General features: G+C 42.7%; 1 protein-coding gene across 3 annotated transcripts in view; it reads left to right on the forward strand.

Moving 5' to 3' along the window:
* Positions 1 to 19623, forward strand: part of RCAN2 (regulator of calcineurin 2) — a 194104-nt gene that overhangs the window by 35797 nt on the left and 138684 nt on the right. For all 3 annotated transcript variants that reach the window (XM_050951001.1, XM_050951000.1, XM_050950999.1), the window contains exon 2: positions 2937 to 3163. In XM_050951001.1, the coding sequence (XP_050806958.1) occupies positions 2939 to 3163 (225 nt within the window). In that variant the 5' untranslated portion in view covers positions 2937 to 2938. The remainder of the gene's footprint in view (positions 1 to 2936; positions 3164 to 19623) is intronic.

Here is a 19623-nt window from a genome sequence, read left to right on the forward strand (position 1 = left end):
AGACCAGCTTCGCCGCGGTTTGCTCTCGCGTTCCCCGAACCACCCTGCAAACCGCAGGGAAGGAGACCTGCTTGCTCGGGGGTTCGGGGAACGCGAGAGCAAACCGGGGAAGGAGACCAGCTTCGCCGCGGTTTGCTATCGCGTTCCCGGAACCACCCAGCAAACCGCAGGGAAGGAGACCTGCTTGCTCGGGGTTCGGGGAACGCGAGAGCAAACCGGGGAAGGAGACCAGCTTGATTACCAGAGGCTTCCTCAGGTATGCTGGGATACCTGCTTATTCCACGGAGGTCAAGAAAAGCGCTGGTAAGTGTCTACATTTGATTACCAGCGCTGGATCACCAGTGCTGGATCCTCTACACCCGAGACAAAACGGGAGTACGGCCAACGCTGCAAACAGGGAGTTGCAGCGCTGGTGATGCCCTGCAGATGTGTACACCTCCTAAGTTGCAGCGCTGTAACCCCCTCACCAGCGCTGCAACTTTGATGTAGACAAGCCCTCAGTTTCTGACTTTACTGACAAAAACAGTTGTGCATTAATGTAATATTTACACAGAACATGTCAGTCTACAGGACCTTAGTTTAACATTTGCTTTAAAAATATTTCATTAGTGAGCTGGTGAAGATTATAAAATCACATTTCTAAAAAATGCTTGCATAGAGTTTTAGATGCACAATCATCTTTAGCCATAATGTGTGGATCTTCAGACATAGTTTTTTAAATAAATCCTTCAAAAGACCTCCCTTATCTAAAATACACATTTTAATTACTATAGTTAAAAAAAAAAAAAGTGCTTCCAAGTCTTCCTGTCCATCCCTTCACCACCTCTCCCCACTGAAGAGAGCCCTTAAAGGGACAACAGTCCTTCCCTTCCAGATAGCTGGACAAAGAGTTCCCTTTCTTTACTTCTGACTATCCGACAAACTAGTTTTAAAAGAACCCTCCAGCAAAAACAGTACCTTTAGTAAGACAAAATCCTTGTTATACCTAAAATCTTTGGAAACATATTTTTTTAAAGTTGGTGAAATTTCATAACCATGTCTCTTGTTATGGAGATCACACAAAGAAAATTACTGTTCCCTTTTTCTAAAAGCAATGAACATTGTTATGAACACACTAAACCTCTCTGATTAATTTAAAAGAATGTCTTTGTTTCAGTGAGTTAAATATGTAGTAATCTGGAATGCTGGCTTAAGATTTGAGTACATTTAAAATATAAATTCAACTTAGAAATACTGATGAAGAAAATGTAAAACAGAGAAGAGCTGCATCATGTATTCCATTATATGTAATGTTGTATTCAGCAGGACAGCTGACTCACCCTTACTATGAAGTTTTTGCAAATAAATCTCTGACGAACTTCAGGGCATATCAAAAAACCTGTGACTGACATTTTTTATTCCCAAATTTTAGTGCTTTTAATTAGGTACTTTCTTCATGTCCATTCTGCATGAGGGAGAGTGCATGGAAGTCTCTGCGGGGAACTGTGACTCTCCGCCACCATGAGGCAGGCTGGGCATCTCATTATCCTTTGCTGTCAAGTCCCTCCTCCCCCTCTCCCACCAGGCTGTGAGCTTGGGCTGCCATCCGGCATAGGGGCACCAGTTTAATAATACTGCGTAGGGTCCCATAAATCCTAAGGACGGCCCTGCTTGTTGCCCCTCATACTTTGAAGGAGTTCCTTGTAAACATCCAGAAAGTGACTTCACGATTCTCCTTCAAATCCTTCCTCCAAAATCCCCTTTGTCATGATGCCTACAAAAGCATTTGACAGTAGTTAGATTGCTGGTGTGCAGAGACCACAGTTTATCATGCTGCTTTTTGCTTTCTTGTACTCTTATCAATCTCTCTATATCCATCTGTTGTCTCTTGTTGTACTTAGATTGTAAGCTCCTTGGTGCAAGGACCATCATTTTTGTTGTGCGTTTGTACAGTACCCAGCACAGTGGGGTCCTGGTCCATGACCAGAGCTGCCAGGTGCTATGATAATATTGTAAATAATGTGCCAAACTTATGGACGTATCCTAAAATTGTATCATGTTTTGACGCATGGTTAGGCCTCTTTTAGGCTGCTAGTCAATATTTTCATTAATGACTCGGATAATAGAGTGCAGAGTGTGTCTATAAAATTTGCAGATGACACCAAGCTGGGTAGGATTGCAAGCTCTTTGGAGGACAGGGCTAGAATTGAAAATGATCTTGATAAATTGGAGAAGTGGGCATCACACTCCAGGAAAGATGTGGAGACATTGAGAGAATCCAGAGGAAAGCAACAAAAATAATAGGTTTAGAAAACCTGACCTGTGAGTAAAGATTAAAAAAACTGGGCATGTTTAGTCTCGCAAACAGAAGATTGAGAGGGGAACCTGGTAATAGTCTTCAAATATGTTAAGGGCTGTTTATAAAGAGGACAGTGTTTGATTGTTCTCCATGTCCAGTGAAAGTAGGACAAGAAGTAATGGACTTAATCTGCAGCAAGGGAGATTTAGGATGGATGTTAAGGAAATCTTTCTAACTACAGTACAAGGATTGTTTACCAATTCCAGTACTTAACTAGGGAAGCTGTGGAATCCTCGTCACTGGAGGTATTTAAGAACAGGTTAGACAAACACCTGTCAGAGATTGCCTAGGAATACTTGGTCCTGTCTCAGTGTGTGGGGATGGACTAGATGACCTCTTGAAGTCCCTTCTGGCCCTATACCTCTATGATTTTATAATGCAGACGTGGTCCTAAAACTTTGGTTTGAACCTCCATTGAAGTTGATGGTGGTGTCCTGGGTTTCCAGCGCAAGCTATTGCATTGCTGTCTAGTGAAAGTGACTTTCAGATTGAGCTTGATTTCAAGTCTGTCTTCTAGGACTAAGAATTCCTGGGGAGACTTGTGTGTATGATTTAAAAGCTTTATAGAATAACCATCGTCTTTTCTCCATGCCATTAGGAATGAGGGGAGAATCATATTTCCTTGGAATGCGAGGCCCTGGTCACTATGGCTGTGTTCTGGAGGATGGGGGACTTCTCCTACTCTACTCTATAGACCGAGACAAGGATATAAAGAGATGTTTTGCAGAGGAAGATTTTCATGAAATAACTGATTTCAATGATCTCCCAAACTCTCTCTTCGCTTGTAACGTCCACCAATCTGTGTTTGAAGGCGAGGACAGCAAGGTATGGTGTGACTTTTCCTCTTACATGTGAAGTATGGAACATATTTGTAAACATTTCAATGGTGCAATGCTTGCTTTTACTGATATAGAAACTGTATTTTTTTAAATGGGCGTCATGTATGAGGGAACTGGAGCACAGACTTCAAGAGCCTTTTATTTGAGGGGGATAGGCAACAACGGTCAGCCCCAATATTTGACTCCTTAAATAAGACTTGCCTGCCAACTATAGTGCATAAAAAGGTTTTGGGTTTTGTTAACGTTGTGCAAATCTCCCCAAACATGTGGGCACACGTATCATAGCAACCATCACTGCAGACATGGAGGTGGCAAAGTTAAACACATGAAAAAATGTTTCTCCTGCTCACTGGTAACACATTACTGTGATGTTACTGCCTTTCATGTATTGCTCACAAATGTTTTTAAATCTGATCTGAAGTAACTTCTCACCTGGGAAAGTGGAAAAAGGTGGGTTCTTCCCCCCGCATCCCCCTTGGTTTCATTTTTGCTGATCTTCAACTATGCTAGTTACGTGGAAACTTGAAAATATTTATAGTGCTATAATTAGGCTTGAAAAACTGAACTGGAACCCTTTAAAATCCTCTAGAATCCTGATGGCTGAACAGCAGGGTTTGTGGTTGGAAAAAGGTTGTGCAGGAAGTGTGGGATTCTTGTTTCTTAGGAAACACAGATTGGGGTATTGTTAGAGGGAGGCTGGTTTTAAAACAAAACTGATATAGTTCTATAATTATCTGGGATTAGGCTTGGCTGGCTGTTGCAGGGATGCCCAGCCGGGGAAGTTAAGATTACTTGGGTGGCTACACATAAGCTGCTTTCGTGCCCCGCCCCCCCCCCCCCCCCCCGATGGAGAATCTCAGACAAGCTGACTCCAGTGAACATGGGTTTTCATTGGAATTGTCTGAAGGCCAGGAGTAAAGTTTATTTAGGATAGAGAACGGAGAGCCTGTGTGGCAGGGGGAAGGTATGGCTTTAGGCTGAAGGGTTCCCAGGCCGGAGCACCAACAAGTTAGCTGGAAGCCTGTAACCCTTTGTGCTTTTAAAGGCACTGGCTAGTGTTCTTGGTTGAGGTTCTGCAAGTTGAATTACCATGTGTACAGCTTTACTCATTTGTTTGGGGTGTTATGGTGGGTTTTTTCCCCCCATCTTTCTTCAAGGTGAAGATATCTTATGTACCCACTGTAAATAACATGGATTAGGAGGGAATATTCTGAATCTGTGCATCATAAAGAAAATGATCTGCTGTGGGGTCCCAACTCTCCTTGCTGATGGCAGCCAGCTTGGCACGAAGGTTATTATGCTTATAAAAAGATCTTGTGCCCTTTTTATAGGGAGGAAAAAGGCAACACGCCACATTTATTGAGAATAGAGCAGTTAGCATATGCTTTTCAGTTTTTCTCTCTCTCACTCCCGCACACACACACACCATGCACACAGTCCAGGGGCGGCAAGCCACGGGTGGCGCTCTTCCGGTCGCCGCTAGGCGGCCGGCAGGGTGCCTTCGGTGGCTGGCCTGTGGAGGGTCCACTGGTCCCGTGGCTTCGGTGGACCTCCTGCGGGACCAGTGGACCCTCCGTGCTTGGGGCGGCAAAATGTCTAGAGCCGCCCCTGGGCCAGCCAGATTGGTCGCAGAGGGGAGCTGGGCTCTTCAGTTGCGATCCGATGCTCCTGGAGTGTGGCAAGATGAACCCAAAGTTCCATGGCAAAGCACCCTGTTCTTATAGTCCTTTTTTCTCTATTGAAGTCTGTGGATTTTGCTGTGTCATTTATGACTGGTTACTCCTTAATTGGTGTCATCTTTTGATGATAATACTCCAAAGCACCTCCAAGAGGATCATCCTGTCCTGGTTTCGATTTAATCAATTATCTTGTCTTTTAGGGGTGCCAGCCTCCACCACAGGGTCGTCAATCTCCCCTTCCTTAATTTATGGATGCGCATTGATGGTTCTCTGGTGTCCTTAATTGTCTTCACTCTTCCTTCCTTGACTGTCTTTAACAATAGCCTTCACACCTTACCTTTTCCTGATGCATACGCTCCTCATTCACACAAACAATCTTTTACAGAGACCTTCAAAGGTATACAAACACTGCTGTTTGTATGTTGAACAAAAAAGACATTGTAAATTACACCTTACTAAATCTTGTGACCAAAACAGTTCATGCTGGGGCCTGGGTCTTCAACATGCCTCTAATTTCATTAACATAGACACAAGACAAGATCCTGTCTCTTACTTACTATACATTTCTTTGTTTTAAGCTTTATTTAAGTAAAGGGCCTAATTTGTAATGCATATAGGAAACAAGACCCCACAGTAAACATTATAACTTATCCTAAAACAGAGGGTAACCATAATTAGCCATAAGGACTGTTCTGGGATGTTCCTGTCTTAACATTAGTACAGACACTAGCAGTCTGTCAGATGTGTTCTACCACTGTCCCAAAGAGTCATTCCTTTTTGTTATTCAAAAGGGTGGCTGACAGGATGATCAAATCCTACATTAATAATTTAATATGTACTACATTATTATAATGGTCAATCATTCTAACCTCTAATACAAATATCAAATCCTGCTCCTACAGGGTGATCAGCAAACTTCTACAGACTCTGAATAATAACCTTAGGATATGGCTACACTTACAGTTGTACAGCGCTGGGAGTTACAGCTGTCTTCGTACAGCTGTGTAGGGAAAGCGCTGCAGTGTGGCCACACTAACAGCTACCAGCGCTGCAGTGTGGCCACATTTGCAGCATTTGCAGCGCTGTTGGGAGTGGTGCATTGTGGGCAGCTATCCCAGCGTTAAGTGGCTGCAACGTGCTTTTCAAAAGAGGGGGGTGAGGGGGAATGTGGGGGAGATAGAGAGTGTGGATTTTTGGATCTGTCAGCTCCCTGCCTTGCAAGTTCTAAGAACTGGAACATACACATCACCAACCTGCAATCAATTTAAAAGTTTCGAGCCCTTCCCCCACCCCTCTTATTCACTAAATGCAAATTGTGCACTCCTAAATAGCCTTCAGACTACATAAGCAGCTGCTCAACACGGACTCCCCCCTTCCGCTCTGCTGTGTGACCTCTCTCTTCAAGCAAACAGCTGTGAACCTTCCAAAGCAATTCCCCTGCCTGCCTCCGCTCACTGGCTCCAGCAGACAGGAGCTGTGTTTGTTTTTTTTGATAAGCAGCTCGAGGGAGCTCGGAGTTCAGCCATTCTTCCGGTTTGTTGTGAGCAGGCATTCTGGGATACCTCCTAATACCCTGGAGGCCAATAACAGCGCTTTCGGTGGCCACGCTTGATGATCAGCGCTGCATCACCAGCGCTGCAATCGTTACACCCCAAGCAGACCAGGTGTACAGTCAGCACTGCAGCCAGGGAGTTGCAGCGCTGGATGTGCCTTGCAGGTGTGGACAGTGTAAACCCACCACTGGTGCTGCAACTCTCCAGTGTAGCCAAGCCCTTAGAGAATTGTGCAATCATAGGTCCCAATATAGAGGTAGCTGCACCACCAGCTACCCCACCATGCTCTGTTGAGAGATATTGCCATTTGGTCTGCCTCTGCTTATTGAATATTTGCAGCTGGTCTGCATTGTTAGGGTGTTTCCCTATCTGTCGCCTTGAGATGCAGATGATGGGAGTTGGTTGCTCTTTGATTTAGGAATGAAAATCCCATTGTGGGATTTTTGGCTCCTGATCTCCTAAATTCCTTTTGGAAATGAAATGAAATGCTAAGAGCTGCAATGCCGCTTAAATACCTTAGGAAATCTAGGCCTTGATTTCAGTGGGAGTTAAGGGCGTACAGTATGTTACAAGATTGTTATGTTAGTTTACCTGGTCTGGCAGTGTAAAAGGGCGTTCAGGTGGAAGCAAATGTGGATCTTTTGGTTAGAATCTCTTCAGAAAGATGAATTTCTCTAACTATAAGTAAAGTCTCATGAAAGTTTCCTTTAGACATACCGTACACTGAGCTGCTCTATTTGAAGCTGGCTTATTCCAGTGTTTAGCTGGTGGCATAGTTAGGAAAGGAACAGGTGGTCACATAACTGAGTAAGGGACAGCAATCTCTGAAGATGTGCAAGAGTAATGAGTGTATCTTGAGGATAGTAACTCAGCTTTGGAGGTAGATGCTCTGATGCCATGTCCACATTAGTGAGGTGGAGTGTGCATCCATAGATAACAATAGATTATTAAGGAGCTCTGCTTACAGGTAAGTAGTGACTCCTTTTTATTTCAGTCCGTATGTTGGAAGCTGTATCGTAATTCTATCTAGTTAAAGTAACACAAATGTGCACCAAGGGACCTGATTTCTGTAGAACAAATACTTGTGTTCCCAGCTGATTTGGTTTCATAATCCTTTCTATTATTAACTACTACTGTAGGATAAGAACACATGTGATTTTAATATAAAATCTTGTATGTTTACTATGCTAGAGTAACTGTCGGTTGATTTTGGTATTTTAATAAATGCCACTAATGGACTCCTATCCTGCAATATCGCTTTTTAAATCCGGTTTATAGCAATGGCACAGTGGCTTGTTATGAAAACCATATTGATGTAACTTATACCTACAGTATATGCATTAACTTTTACGTGTATTACAGACCAAGTGAGAACTCTGGCAGTATGCTTGTGTTTGTTGGCTTTGCTATGCTTTGAAGCGCATTTTTTGGGGGGGGTTCTGGTGTCAAGGTATTATTCCCACTTTGAACTTTAGCGTCCAAAAAGTGGGGACCTGCATGTACCCTTCTAAGCTTAATTCCTAGCTTAGATCTGATAGTGCTGCCACTAACCAGAAATTCCAGTGTCTAGTACACTCCCTGTCCCCCAAAACCTTCCCTGGGAAATCAAAGACCCAAACCCCTTGGGCCTTAAAACAAAGGGAAATAAACCATTCCCGCTCCTTTTCCCCCTCCCAGACTCCCCTCCCTGGGTTACCCTGAGAGAAACACTGATCCAAACTCCTTGGATCCTAAAACAGAGAGGAATTAACCTTCCCCCCCTGTCCTTTCCCCCCACCAATCCCTGGTGAGGTCAGACCCAGTCCCCTTGGGTCTTAAACAAGAAAAAAAAATCAATCAGGTTCTTAAAGAGAGCTTTTAATTAAAGAAAATTTTTCCACCTCTGTAAAATCAAGATGGAAAATGTTTACAGGGTCTTCAGCTTATATAGACTAGAGGTACTCCCTCCCTCCTAGCCTAAGATACAAGTTACAGCAAACAGAGGTAAAATATCCTTCCAGCAAAATACACATTTGCAAGTTAAGAAAACAAACATAAGCCTAATCCGCCTTTTCTAGCTAGTACTTACTGTTCTGAACATGAGATACTATTTCAGAAAGATTGGAGAACCTGGTTGCACATCTGGCCCCTCTTAGCCTCAAGAGTGAACAAAGAACAAAACGAACAGCACAAACAAAGACTTCCCTCCACCGAGATTTGAAAGTATCTTGTCCCCCGATTGGTCCTCTGGTCAGGTGTCAGCCAGGTTTACTGAGCTTCTTAACCCTTTACAGATAAAAGGGACATTAACCCTTAACTAAGTGTTTATGACACTGGTACAGATGGGTTTTTACAAAAGATAAAGCCAGAGGAGGTTACTAGTGTAAATTACTGTTTTGATCTGGTGGGTGAGCTTGAATCCTAAATTTAAATCTAAGTTCTAGGTGCACATGGCTGTCACAAACAGATGGTTAAGGGTTAATGTCTCTTACCTGTAAAAAGGTTAAGAAGCTCAGTAAACCTGGCTGACACCTGACCAGAGGACCAATGGGGGACAAGATACTTTCAAATCTCAGTGGAGGGAAGTCTTTTTTGTTTGTTGTTGTTCACTCTCGGGACTGAGAGGGATGGGACATCAATCCAGGCTCTCCAAATCTTTCTGAATCAGTCTCTCATGTTTCAAACTTGTATGTAATTAGCCAGGCAAGGCGTGTTAGTCTTATGTTTGTTTTTCTCAACTTGTAAATGTTTCTTTCTGCTGGAAGGATTTTTACCTGTGTTTGCTGTAACTTTGAATCTAAGGCTAGAGGGGGTTTCCTCTGGGCTATATGAATCTGAGTACCCTGTAAAGTATTTTCCATCCTGATTTTACAGGGATGATTTTTACCTTTTCTTTCTTTAATTAAAAGCTTTCTTTCTTTTTTAAGAACCTAACTGATTTTTCCTTGTTTTAAGATCCAAGGGGTTTGGATCTGTGTTCCTCAGGGAACTGGTGAAGTCCCTCAAGGCAGCCCAGGGAGGGGAAAGTTTCGGGGGGACAGGTAGTGCCCCAGACACTGAAATTTCTGGGTGGTGGCAGTGTTACCAGATCTAAGCTAGTAATTAAGCTTAGAAGTGTTCATGCAGGTCCCCACATTTGTACTTAAGTTCAAAATGGGGGAAAAAACCTTGACAATGGCATATAACAATTTTAGCCTATCAGGGGGTCACATTGACAATTTTTAAAAAACTTCATTTTCTACAACTGATGTTTTTATCCTGGAACTGGATGAACTATACTTACAAGCACATGGTAGTTTGGAAGATTCTTTGTTTAAAGTAAAACAAGCCAAGTAGAAGGATTAATGTTCTTTCCTTTTGTCTGGGATCTCTTTCCTGCAACCTGTCACGTGGTGGTTGTGGGTGTTTAAATTTGAGAAGAATTTCATATGTAAATTGTAGCAAATACCTTTTCCCTGCCTCCAAAATTAAATTTAATAATTTCTCTTTTGCTTTCTCCTATCTACCCCCTTAGAACCATATGAAATCTTTCCTTTCTTCTGTATTTCTCCCTCCCTCTCTTTCTTAGGGCTGGGTCAAATCAGAGGGAAATCCCTTTTTGGTTTAATTAAATGCAACCTAAATTTCTGGGCTATATCCTCCTGAGGACTACAGACAAATGCTGCCTGGCTGGGAGAAGGATGGCTAAAGATAAAGCCGTGCTGGAGTCATTGGACTTGATCCCAATATCTGGTTTCATAGCAATATTTTTTCCTGAATGCAGAATCCCCACGGCTTCTCCTGCTCTTAGTCCTCTTCATATTATGAGGAAACCTTGTGGATGCCAGATTAGAAAAGATCTTTCTGATCTGGAGGATCCACTTAGAGAAGTGACTGCTTGCTTAGTGGTAGCAGAGGAGAGGAAGATCGAGGCTATAAATGAACAAAGCTCTCCTCCATGAATGGTTGCACCACAGGAACTGAGAAGCCTTTGGCTCAAAACTAATTCCTTAGCCCAGAAAATAGACAGTTCAGAAAGCAAAGAAATCTTCATACTGGGCAAAAAACATTCTGAGGACCACTTCCTGGTGAATAGATAGGTGGAAAAGAAGAGCACGCAACACGCACGTTCTGAGAATTTCCATGGACAACGCCGTACCTGTAGATGTGCCTGGGTTAATGTCACGGTTTTTTCATATGAAATATGGACTAGTTAGTGCTCAGTTTGCAATCTGATTAGAAAAGACAGTTTTGGAGGAGGAACAAAAGCACAGAGATGAAGTGAGTTGCACAAGGTCACCCAGCAGATCAATTGCAAAGCTAAGAACAGAACCTAGGTCTTCTGACTCCCAGTCTATGCCCTACCCACTTGCCCTTCTTATTATTGGATTACAAGCTCTTTGTAGCAGAGACTGTTGTATTTTATTCTGTGATTGTGTGCAGTGACCAGCACAAAGAAGCCTTGATTTTTGGTAGGGGCATAGGGCATTTTGCTACTGCAAAATGAATTAAAACCCTGGGAAATGGCACATGACCCAAGTAATTGGTTTAAGTCACTACTCACTTGTGAGAAACTGATGGGATTACTTGTGAGTAAGATTTGGCAGAAGTGAGCCTGTTATTTTTGGCTTCTAGAGTAGCTAAATGAGAGGATCTGCTTCTTTCCTGTCCCTGATAAGGAAACTGTGTTGTGAAGCCAAAGGGCATGACTTTGATAACAGTTTAAGGATGTGTGTGTATTGCTTTTAACTTAGCTAATTGCTCTGTGTAACCATAGATTTTTCCACTCCGTGATCTTTCTGTTTAGTACAACAGCATTTCTCTGTATGGTGTGTATTAGTGTTTCCCTTGTAAACCCCTCCTTTGGGGGAGTTCTGTAATTTGATTCTACAATTTCCGTCAGGCTGGAATTGGTAAATATACCGTAACTGAAGCACACTTATTTTCTTCTGTTAAGATGCTTCAGAGTTGTAGTTTAAGTATCAGTACATTCTAAAGCTTGTTAAATACCAACCTTAGAGGTGCCTTAAAAATATAAGATGGGCAGAGAAGGGAAAGACATTTGTCTCTTTGGTCAAGTCAATGAAAGACTATAAAACTACTTCTTCTCTCGCTTACTTCTGTGTAAATCAAGAGTAATGCTTCCAAAAGAGATGGAGTTACTGATGGAAAAGCTAGTCTGAGAAGAGGATCAGGTCCTGTAGGTTTAGGTCTTTATGGCGTAGCTGGCTGCAGCACTATAGCTAAGGTCACATTACAGTTTTTGCCTTTTCCAGTAATAGTAGCGAGAGAGAAGAGCATTTTCATCTCTGTGCTGAGATCCATGTAGGAACTAACAGGAGGTGATCTGTAGCCTCCTCATCTTGGTGATTCTGGTGTGTGATTGCAGAGTATGTTCTAGGGAGGTAATTAACAATTTAAATTTAAAATAAATCTCCAGAACTATAATGTGTGTGGAGGGTTGGGGTAGAGAGAAGGGTGCAGCTGAACTGATGAAACAGGATTGTAGCTTTCAGTGGAATGGCTCTAATGGAGTGCAGTACAGGAAATAGCTAGTGATTTCATGTTACTTTTCCAGTTTGATTCTTCAGCTTTGCTAATACGTTGGGCATGGTCCTGCTTTCGTTAAAGACAATGGAAGCTTGTTGCTGACTTCTATAGCAGCAGGATTGGGGTCATTATCATCACAGCCTTCAAGAGAATATAGGCTATTCTATGTAGTCTGAGTGTCTCAATCTATAGAACTGGCTCTAAGATCATGCCTTAAGCAAACTCTGTTGCCTGGGCCACTTTCACATCAAAGATTTAAACACATGCTTTTATGCACTGCAAGTAAGTCCTATTGACTTTAGTGGTGGGTAAAGTTAAGCTTGTGCTTGATTAGTAATATATATTATTTTTTTTCCTTGTGTACCTGAATTAATTTTTTTAGCAAAATAAATCTCTGCAGCTATTGACGTTACATAAGGTGTATTGCAAATCAGTGAACTTCTACGTTGCCTCTGTTTTGTATAATAATCATAACGTTCGTTCTGGAACTGAAACAGGCAGTTGTTTTACTTTTCAGATGAAGATCATGCAGAAATGAATTGAGGTTCACTTTGGCGGAGCTCCTTTCTAAGCAAGGAATGGAGGCATCCTGAGTGGAATGTGTCCTCGCTTCCGTGTTCCAAATGGCTGGTTCAGGGGGCAAGTGCTGGGATGCAGTTCTTGTTTGTTTGCAAGGAGATCTGCACTTTTTTTACTTCATTTTTAAAACAGTCTGTGAAAACCCAGAACCTCTCTGGCCATATGACATCACTAGAGCCTCTAGGTGTTGAGTCATCATTATTTTTAGGAAGTAGCACACTTGTTTTGTTCTAATAATAGTATTCAGGCCTGGACTCTGTGGAAAGTCACCCCAGCAAAAATGAAGTCACCGCTCCAAGGCCGGAATGGAATGCAGGTTCCATTCCTGGATTCCTGGTACACTTACTGTCGCTTTATTTTACTTTCATTTTTTCTACCTTTTAAGGTTGTGTGTTTGTTGGTGTGATAACGCTATCTGAAACTGCCACTTGAAATGGCGAGATGGTCTGTGCTGTGGGGTTTTTACCTAGTCTGTATATAGCAGAACATAACATGGTATGAATGTGTTAATCCATCACTTGGTGAAAACAAAAACTTCTCCACAGGATATGTACTATATAGGCAGCTATCTATACAGAGCCTGCACAAAGGGATAATGGTGATGCAGAATGGGGTCCTTTACCATGTTATGGCTCATAGCTTCATTATGAAATCTTAGGCTAGCGTCATCCCACCTTCTTCTCCATCTAGGCAAGAGTCTATAGACAACAGTGTGCTATCATCTGCTGTTATTTAGACCACAGTAGCACTTAGTAAACACAAGACATTTCTTTTTCTGAAGATCATACAGTCCAACAAGAACCGTTATTTCCCATGGCTTTGCTCCCTCACCATCTCCACAGACTCAAGTCCTTTCCCCTGCAGTCAATGCCAATGCAATATTTGAAGTGCACAGCGGGAGAGTGGTCACAATTTTATTCAGCTCCCAGGAATTTTACCCTCTAGGAGCCTGAGTATCACTTGCAGGTGGGATTTTTAGTTCTTGGATCCTCTCATTCCTTCATTTCTATGGATGTCTGCCTTGTGCTTCACAAGTTTCCCATCGGGCCCTGTTTATCATAGAGTGCTAGTCCTTGCTAAAGAATCAGCTCAGTACCTCACTTTTGCAATTAGGGAATCAGTTAGGATGGGTCCTTGGGTCAGAAGCCTGCAAGACCATTGTGTCCTTGTTTTCTGCAGCAGCAGTCATGCACATGCAGGGGCTTGCCATTTATTTGAACCCAGGCATACTATAGTTCTGGGACTATCAAACTCGGGCTGGTACCACTCTCCCCGGTGTGTACAACTGTCTCAACAGCCCTACAGCATGTGAGTTTTGGGGCTTCCCTGGAGTGCCACTACATGCTTCACCCTAGAATGGAGCCAACAATAGGGGGCAGAGAGAGGTTGGAAAGGTCACTATGAATATGTTAGTGGTGGAAAGATGTCAAACCACAAAAATACTCCATTTCTGGTTGAGAGATAGATAGATAGACAGACACGTTTTGGTGTCGTCATATTTTTGTAGATCCAGTCTGCCCCTTCACAATTCTAATGCATATGCCCAAGGAGGATGTTAAATATGATGTAGGAAATCTCACTGAGAAGTTCCTGACTTTGTTTTCTCCATTAACAAAGCTATTTGCAGAGAGATTAACAGTGGATCAGGCCACTGGTCCCAAGAGAACTAGGTTTTTATACACACAACCTAACTGGAATGGATATGAGCAACACATCTCGAAGAACAACAGTTGCAAAGGTGAGTAACCATCTTTTCCTCTCCCACAGAAAAGACTTATCCTGGGGTCCACTGCTTGCCACAATCTAGGCAAGCTGAATCTAGCTGCCTGTCAGCAGCTACCCTCCAGGCATCCAAAAAATAATAAACAAATTTCAAATACTGCTTAATTTGGCCAACATTGTAAAAATTCTTTCTTTTAGAAATATTTTCAGAATTAAGTTTTTTAATTCTGCATTTAGCACCTGGCTAGTACAGTAATAGGTGCTTGGTATATGCCTGAGACAATGTCTGAGTTTCAGACTTTGCTGCAGAGATTTATAGTATTTTGAGGTTTATTTTCCTATAAGCCTACAGGGCATTTAGGTGCATGAGTGCCTTCACATTGATGGGAGAATGTCTCTGGGTCCAGATCAAGTGGGTTAAAGGTAGACTTGTGATTTCTGCAGCTGAAGTTAGGAATGATGCTTCAAAGCATGCAGTTATAAGCCAGTGCTTATTTTATAAAGAACTACCGATGAACATTCTTCCTAGAACACACAAGACAGCCCTCTTCAAATCTGGAAACTTACTTTTCTCTTATAAGCTGCTGCGGAAACATTCTTCTTAGCATTGCTTTCGGTGGTCATGCCCCGCTCAGTGGCATGCAGAAAGTGCTCGCCGTGCCATGAACAAAGGGTGGAGGGGAAGTTTGCTTGGGAAAGAACCAATCAACCAATCAATATAAATAACCATAATGACAACTGTGAGACTCCTATGCATTTGGGTTGTATAAAGAGTGTGCACTATTCTAAATAGTGAGGCGTGTTAGTGTAGTTGTTGGTGAGTCCATGCCAAGATTTAGGAAGACTCTGTGTGGTGACATTAGGATGCAAAGGTTGTTTTAATCTGAGCTAGAGCAGGGGTTCTCAGGATACATTTTTTTTGGTGGCCTCAGAGTGCGGCCACCAACTCTTGCTGATGGCTGCTCTCACACTTTTCCTGAAATACTTAATCACTTTAGGAAAAGCAAACATGCACATATACACATGTCCACATCGTAATTTATTTATTGTTAGCTAGTAAGTCTGTTGTGAAAAGTGATATGAACAAGCATGCAAGTATCACTTTTCATAGCTGACTTCCTCAGCCCTGTCAAGCCTGGGGATAAATTAAGCCCTGGATGCAGTTGGGGGCTGGAGCCTGAAGCCCTGTGGCCAGAGCCTGCTGCCTCGTCACCCCAAGGCTGAAGCCGAAAGCCTGAACCCCACTGCCCCTGGGAAGGTGGGGAATTCACCGCCCACCTGGTCCTCACGTATTGTGCCCCAGGTGTCTCCAGAGGGGCAGCAGGACTCAACCCCTGCTGGCTGCCCCAGCAATCAACACCAATGCTGTGCATCCTGGAGCAACAGGGTGGGGCCACTACTTTGCTACCCTCTCCTCCCTGTAACAGCCCAGGAGGCTGTGGCTGCAAGAAAAGCCCCTGGTGGCTGCATGTGGCCACGGTGGCCGCATTTGAGAAACAGTAAGCTAGATAGTTATAAGATCTTCTCTGTGGCCTCAGTAAAGAACCCTCTTTACATTCTTTACTGCCCAGTCCTGTCTCTTCTCTAGCATAAGGGACACTACAGGATAAACAGTAGGGATGGGTCTGATCCAAATACTCCCGAATTTTATGAAAATTTGTACTAATGTCCCAATTCTGCAACTGGCTCCCTTCTGTAGTAGGCTAATCCAAATCCCTGGACCTGAACATCCTTGGTCTTTGAGGAAGTTGGGAACTTTGAGGCTGGAGCACCCTTGCCAATGAACAGTGTTGGAGAGCAAGCATGTAGGTGTAGTTCCACCAAGACCTTGCTCTGAAAAGGAACATACTTTGCTGGCTGTTTTGGTCTTTCTAGGTAATTCTGCATGAACTTTTTGAGATGTTAGATGCACTTACAATGTCAAGGTTAGACTCCTGGGGGCAGAACGCAGCTGAGCCTGTCACAGGACAGTAGTACAAGATACACCCTTCTGGGAGGATAAAAAGCAAAGCAAACCAAAAATACGGGTAGATTACAGCAGTATAATTTTATGCCATTTTATGCCTAACCAGCTCAGAGTTTTGGATTAGAATGCTTTGTGTCCATATTCAACAGTGAAATATTTTGGTCAAGTTTACTAGCAACTGGTACTATTTACACCTCATGCCCTGCATTGTTTCTGCATTGTTGTCTCTCTAGTCAGGGCATCTGTGGAGTGGCATAGCTTTGCCTGACTTCAGTCAAACCCATGGGGAGGCTTGACCACAGATAGAATAAACAATGGTAATAAACTCAGACTTTCACACAATTATATATTTTTGCATCTAATTTAAATGCTAAAAATGTTGGTCCAGTGCAATGTTAAACTTAAAAGTAAACTCCTCTGTTGCATATGTGTCATTTATAGCATATATGGTTCATTCAATCAGATGATTTTAATCTGCACTGATAGCAATCATTTTTTTTCATTCCTTTTTGTGCTGCCTCTTTGGTAAACAAGACTCCAGGGAGTCCTCATTCCTAAACAAAGTCAACAAATATCAATTTTTCTGGTTGATAATAATCAAAAGTGCAGTAAAGCCATCCTAATGCAGTTAATGCAGCAGCTGTTCCCAATCTTAATACCATCATTGATATCAGGACTTGTGGCTGGATTAGGATCTGTTTTCTGGTCCAAAGAAAAGGTTTCCATATGAAGGTCAGCCTTTACTACAAGTAGATGTGCACCATCTTAATGTAGCCTTTACATACTGGTTAAATAATGTACAGTGCAATAGGCTTGCAATTATTTCTGAAGTAAATTGCAATTATAATGGAGTTTGTAAATTAGTACAATACATCATTTGTTTTGCCCAGCACCTGTCAGTCAAATGATATCCATGCAGAATTAAATAGCATAGTTACTAAGTGAAATAATGAATAATAGCAGAGGGAGAGAGAAATAAAGCAAGGGGACAAAAGTATTTTCAAAGTTGAAAAGAAAGGAAGACTCTATGAAGCAGAGATGCATAAGCTGTTCCTTGTAGCAGTGGACGCAGAGGAAAGGAGGACAGCAATATCGAGACTGGCAGTGACAGAGAAGAAGATGGTGCTAGACAGACAAAGGAAGATAAGGTGTCTCTTCTGCTAGATTCATCCCTGAATTAGTTCTCAGTTAGTGAAATTAGATCATTATGCTGTTAAAACAACTGACTCACCCTCTAAGCTTAGGGTGAAACCCTGCCCCATTGAAGCCTGTGGGAGTTTTGCCATTGACTTCAGTGTGGCAAGGATTTCTCCCATGGTTAGACTCGAGGGGACAGATCTCCAACTGGAATGAATTGTGATAGCTCCAGTGAAGTTAAACTATGCCAGTTCATACCTGCTGCAGATCTAGCCCTATCTCTGCATTTGGCCCAATATCTTTGCTTATGAACTTTAGCAAATCTGTAGAAGGTTTAAAAAATGAAGAGCCTGATTCTCTACTGCCCTACAACTAGAGTAGTCATTTATACACATGTTAAGTTCGTTAGTGTTTTACATCCAATTTATCCTCACTTTACACAGGGAGGGCACATTGGAACTCAATCTTGAAATTCACGTGGAATTATTGGAGTTGTATGAGAATATAGATCTACATGTAAACAACGGCTGCTACCTGTAAAAACTGAGTCCTGCATGGACATGTGACTTGCCCAGGTGACTCCTAAACTCCATCTTAGAGTTGGACTTTGCTTAGGAGTGAGGAGGGGTTCTCCACCCCAAGAGTCTATTTAAACCCCTGGGAGACCCCTCCATTTTGGTCTTCAGCTGGCTGAAGAGAGAGCCTCTCCATCCCCTAGAATAGATGAAAGAAACTGGAACAAAGGGCAGTGACTGCAAGGGGTGTGAGTGATTGCTGGACCCAGGCTAAAAGGAGATTAGTCTGTAAAAGGGAGCATTCTGGAACTGGTGAGGATCTTATCTGTATTCAGTTTGATTAGACATAGATTCGCACGTTTTATTTTGTTTTGGTGACTGACTTTGTTCTGTCTAAGCAACAAAGAGTCCTGTGGCACCTTATAGATTAACAGATGTATTGGAGCATGAGCTTTCGTGGGTGAATACCCACTTCATTGGAGCTCATGCTCCAATACGTCTGTTAGCCTATAAGGTGCCACAGGACTCTGCTGCTTTTAAAAATCCAGACTAACACAGCTACCCCTCTGATGTTTGTTCTGTCTGTTACTACTTGGAGCCACTTAAATCCTACTTTCTATACTTAATCACTTTTTACTTATTAACTCAGAGTATGTATTAATACCTGGGGGAGCAAACAGCTGTGCATATCTCTCTATCAGTGTTAGAGGGCGAACAATTTGAGTTTACCCTGTATAAGCTTTATGCAGAGTAAAACGGATTTATTTGGATTTAGACCTCACTGGGAGTTGGGCATCTGAGTGTTAAAGACAGGAACACTTCTGTTAGCTGCTTTTAGGTAAACCTGCAGCTTTGGGGTATGTAATTCAGGCCCTGGGCCTTTGTTGGAGCAGACTGGAATTTCTGGCTCAGCGAGACAGGGTGCTGGGTTCCCGAGCTGGCAGGGAAAGCAGGAGCAGAGGTAGTCTTGGCACATCAGGTGGCAGCTCCCAAGGGGGTTTCTGTGATCTAACCCATCACAGGGAGCTTAGTTCATTTAGGCCTCTTTGAAAATGCCAACTACTTTTTCCTTGTTGACTCTGAGGCTAGTGTTTTGAATTCCATTGACCCATTTCTTTTATCACCCAGCCACTCAATTGTAGTCTAAAAGAATTAGCTGTTTATCAAAATGCCTCAAAGTTGAGAAGTTTTTTATATATAGTTTAAAAAAAAACCCTGCTTGAGCCAGAGAGAGAGATCCTTGGCTAAAAGCGACTGTATTCCAAGCCCAATGCAAAGGCAAGAACTAATTCCCACTGAAGTCAAGGGAGCTCTTTTTATTGGATAGATTGCATAGCATCAAGCCACAGCCCTGACTGAAGTGATGTGGAGCTGCTCCACAGCTGGGGAGATCAGTGAGGCATGTGTCTTAGTAGGCACAATACCATTCCCTAGCTCCCTCGCATGACATGAGAGTGGACAAGCTGCAGTACCCCTTGGCATGGTGCGGACTGCTCCCTTGGGTGAACCCAGCCAGCTCCACTTATGGGAAAGTCCTACAGAATTCAGTAGAAAGCAGTGACCTCTGTACCATCCTACTGAATGTAATAATAACCCTGCTGTAGAATTCTATAGGATGGTACAAAAACCCTATAGAATGGAGACCATCCTCTGTTCAACACTAGAGGGTTTTAAAGTAGTTCTACAAAGCCCTATTATATCACCATAGACTATTACTGGTTCCATACCTATTAAATTCTTTCAGGTTGGTCCATAAAGTTTTGCAGGCTGATGTAGAGGAAGCGGGG

The sequence above is a fragment of the Gopherus flavomarginatus genome, chromosome 4 (assembly GCF_025201925.1).
Source record: "Gopherus flavomarginatus isolate rGopFla2 chromosome 4, rGopFla2.mat.asm, whole genome shotgun sequence".
In the NCBI taxonomy this organism is placed as follows: Eukaryota; Metazoa; Chordata; order Testudines; family Testudinidae; genus Gopherus; species Gopherus flavomarginatus.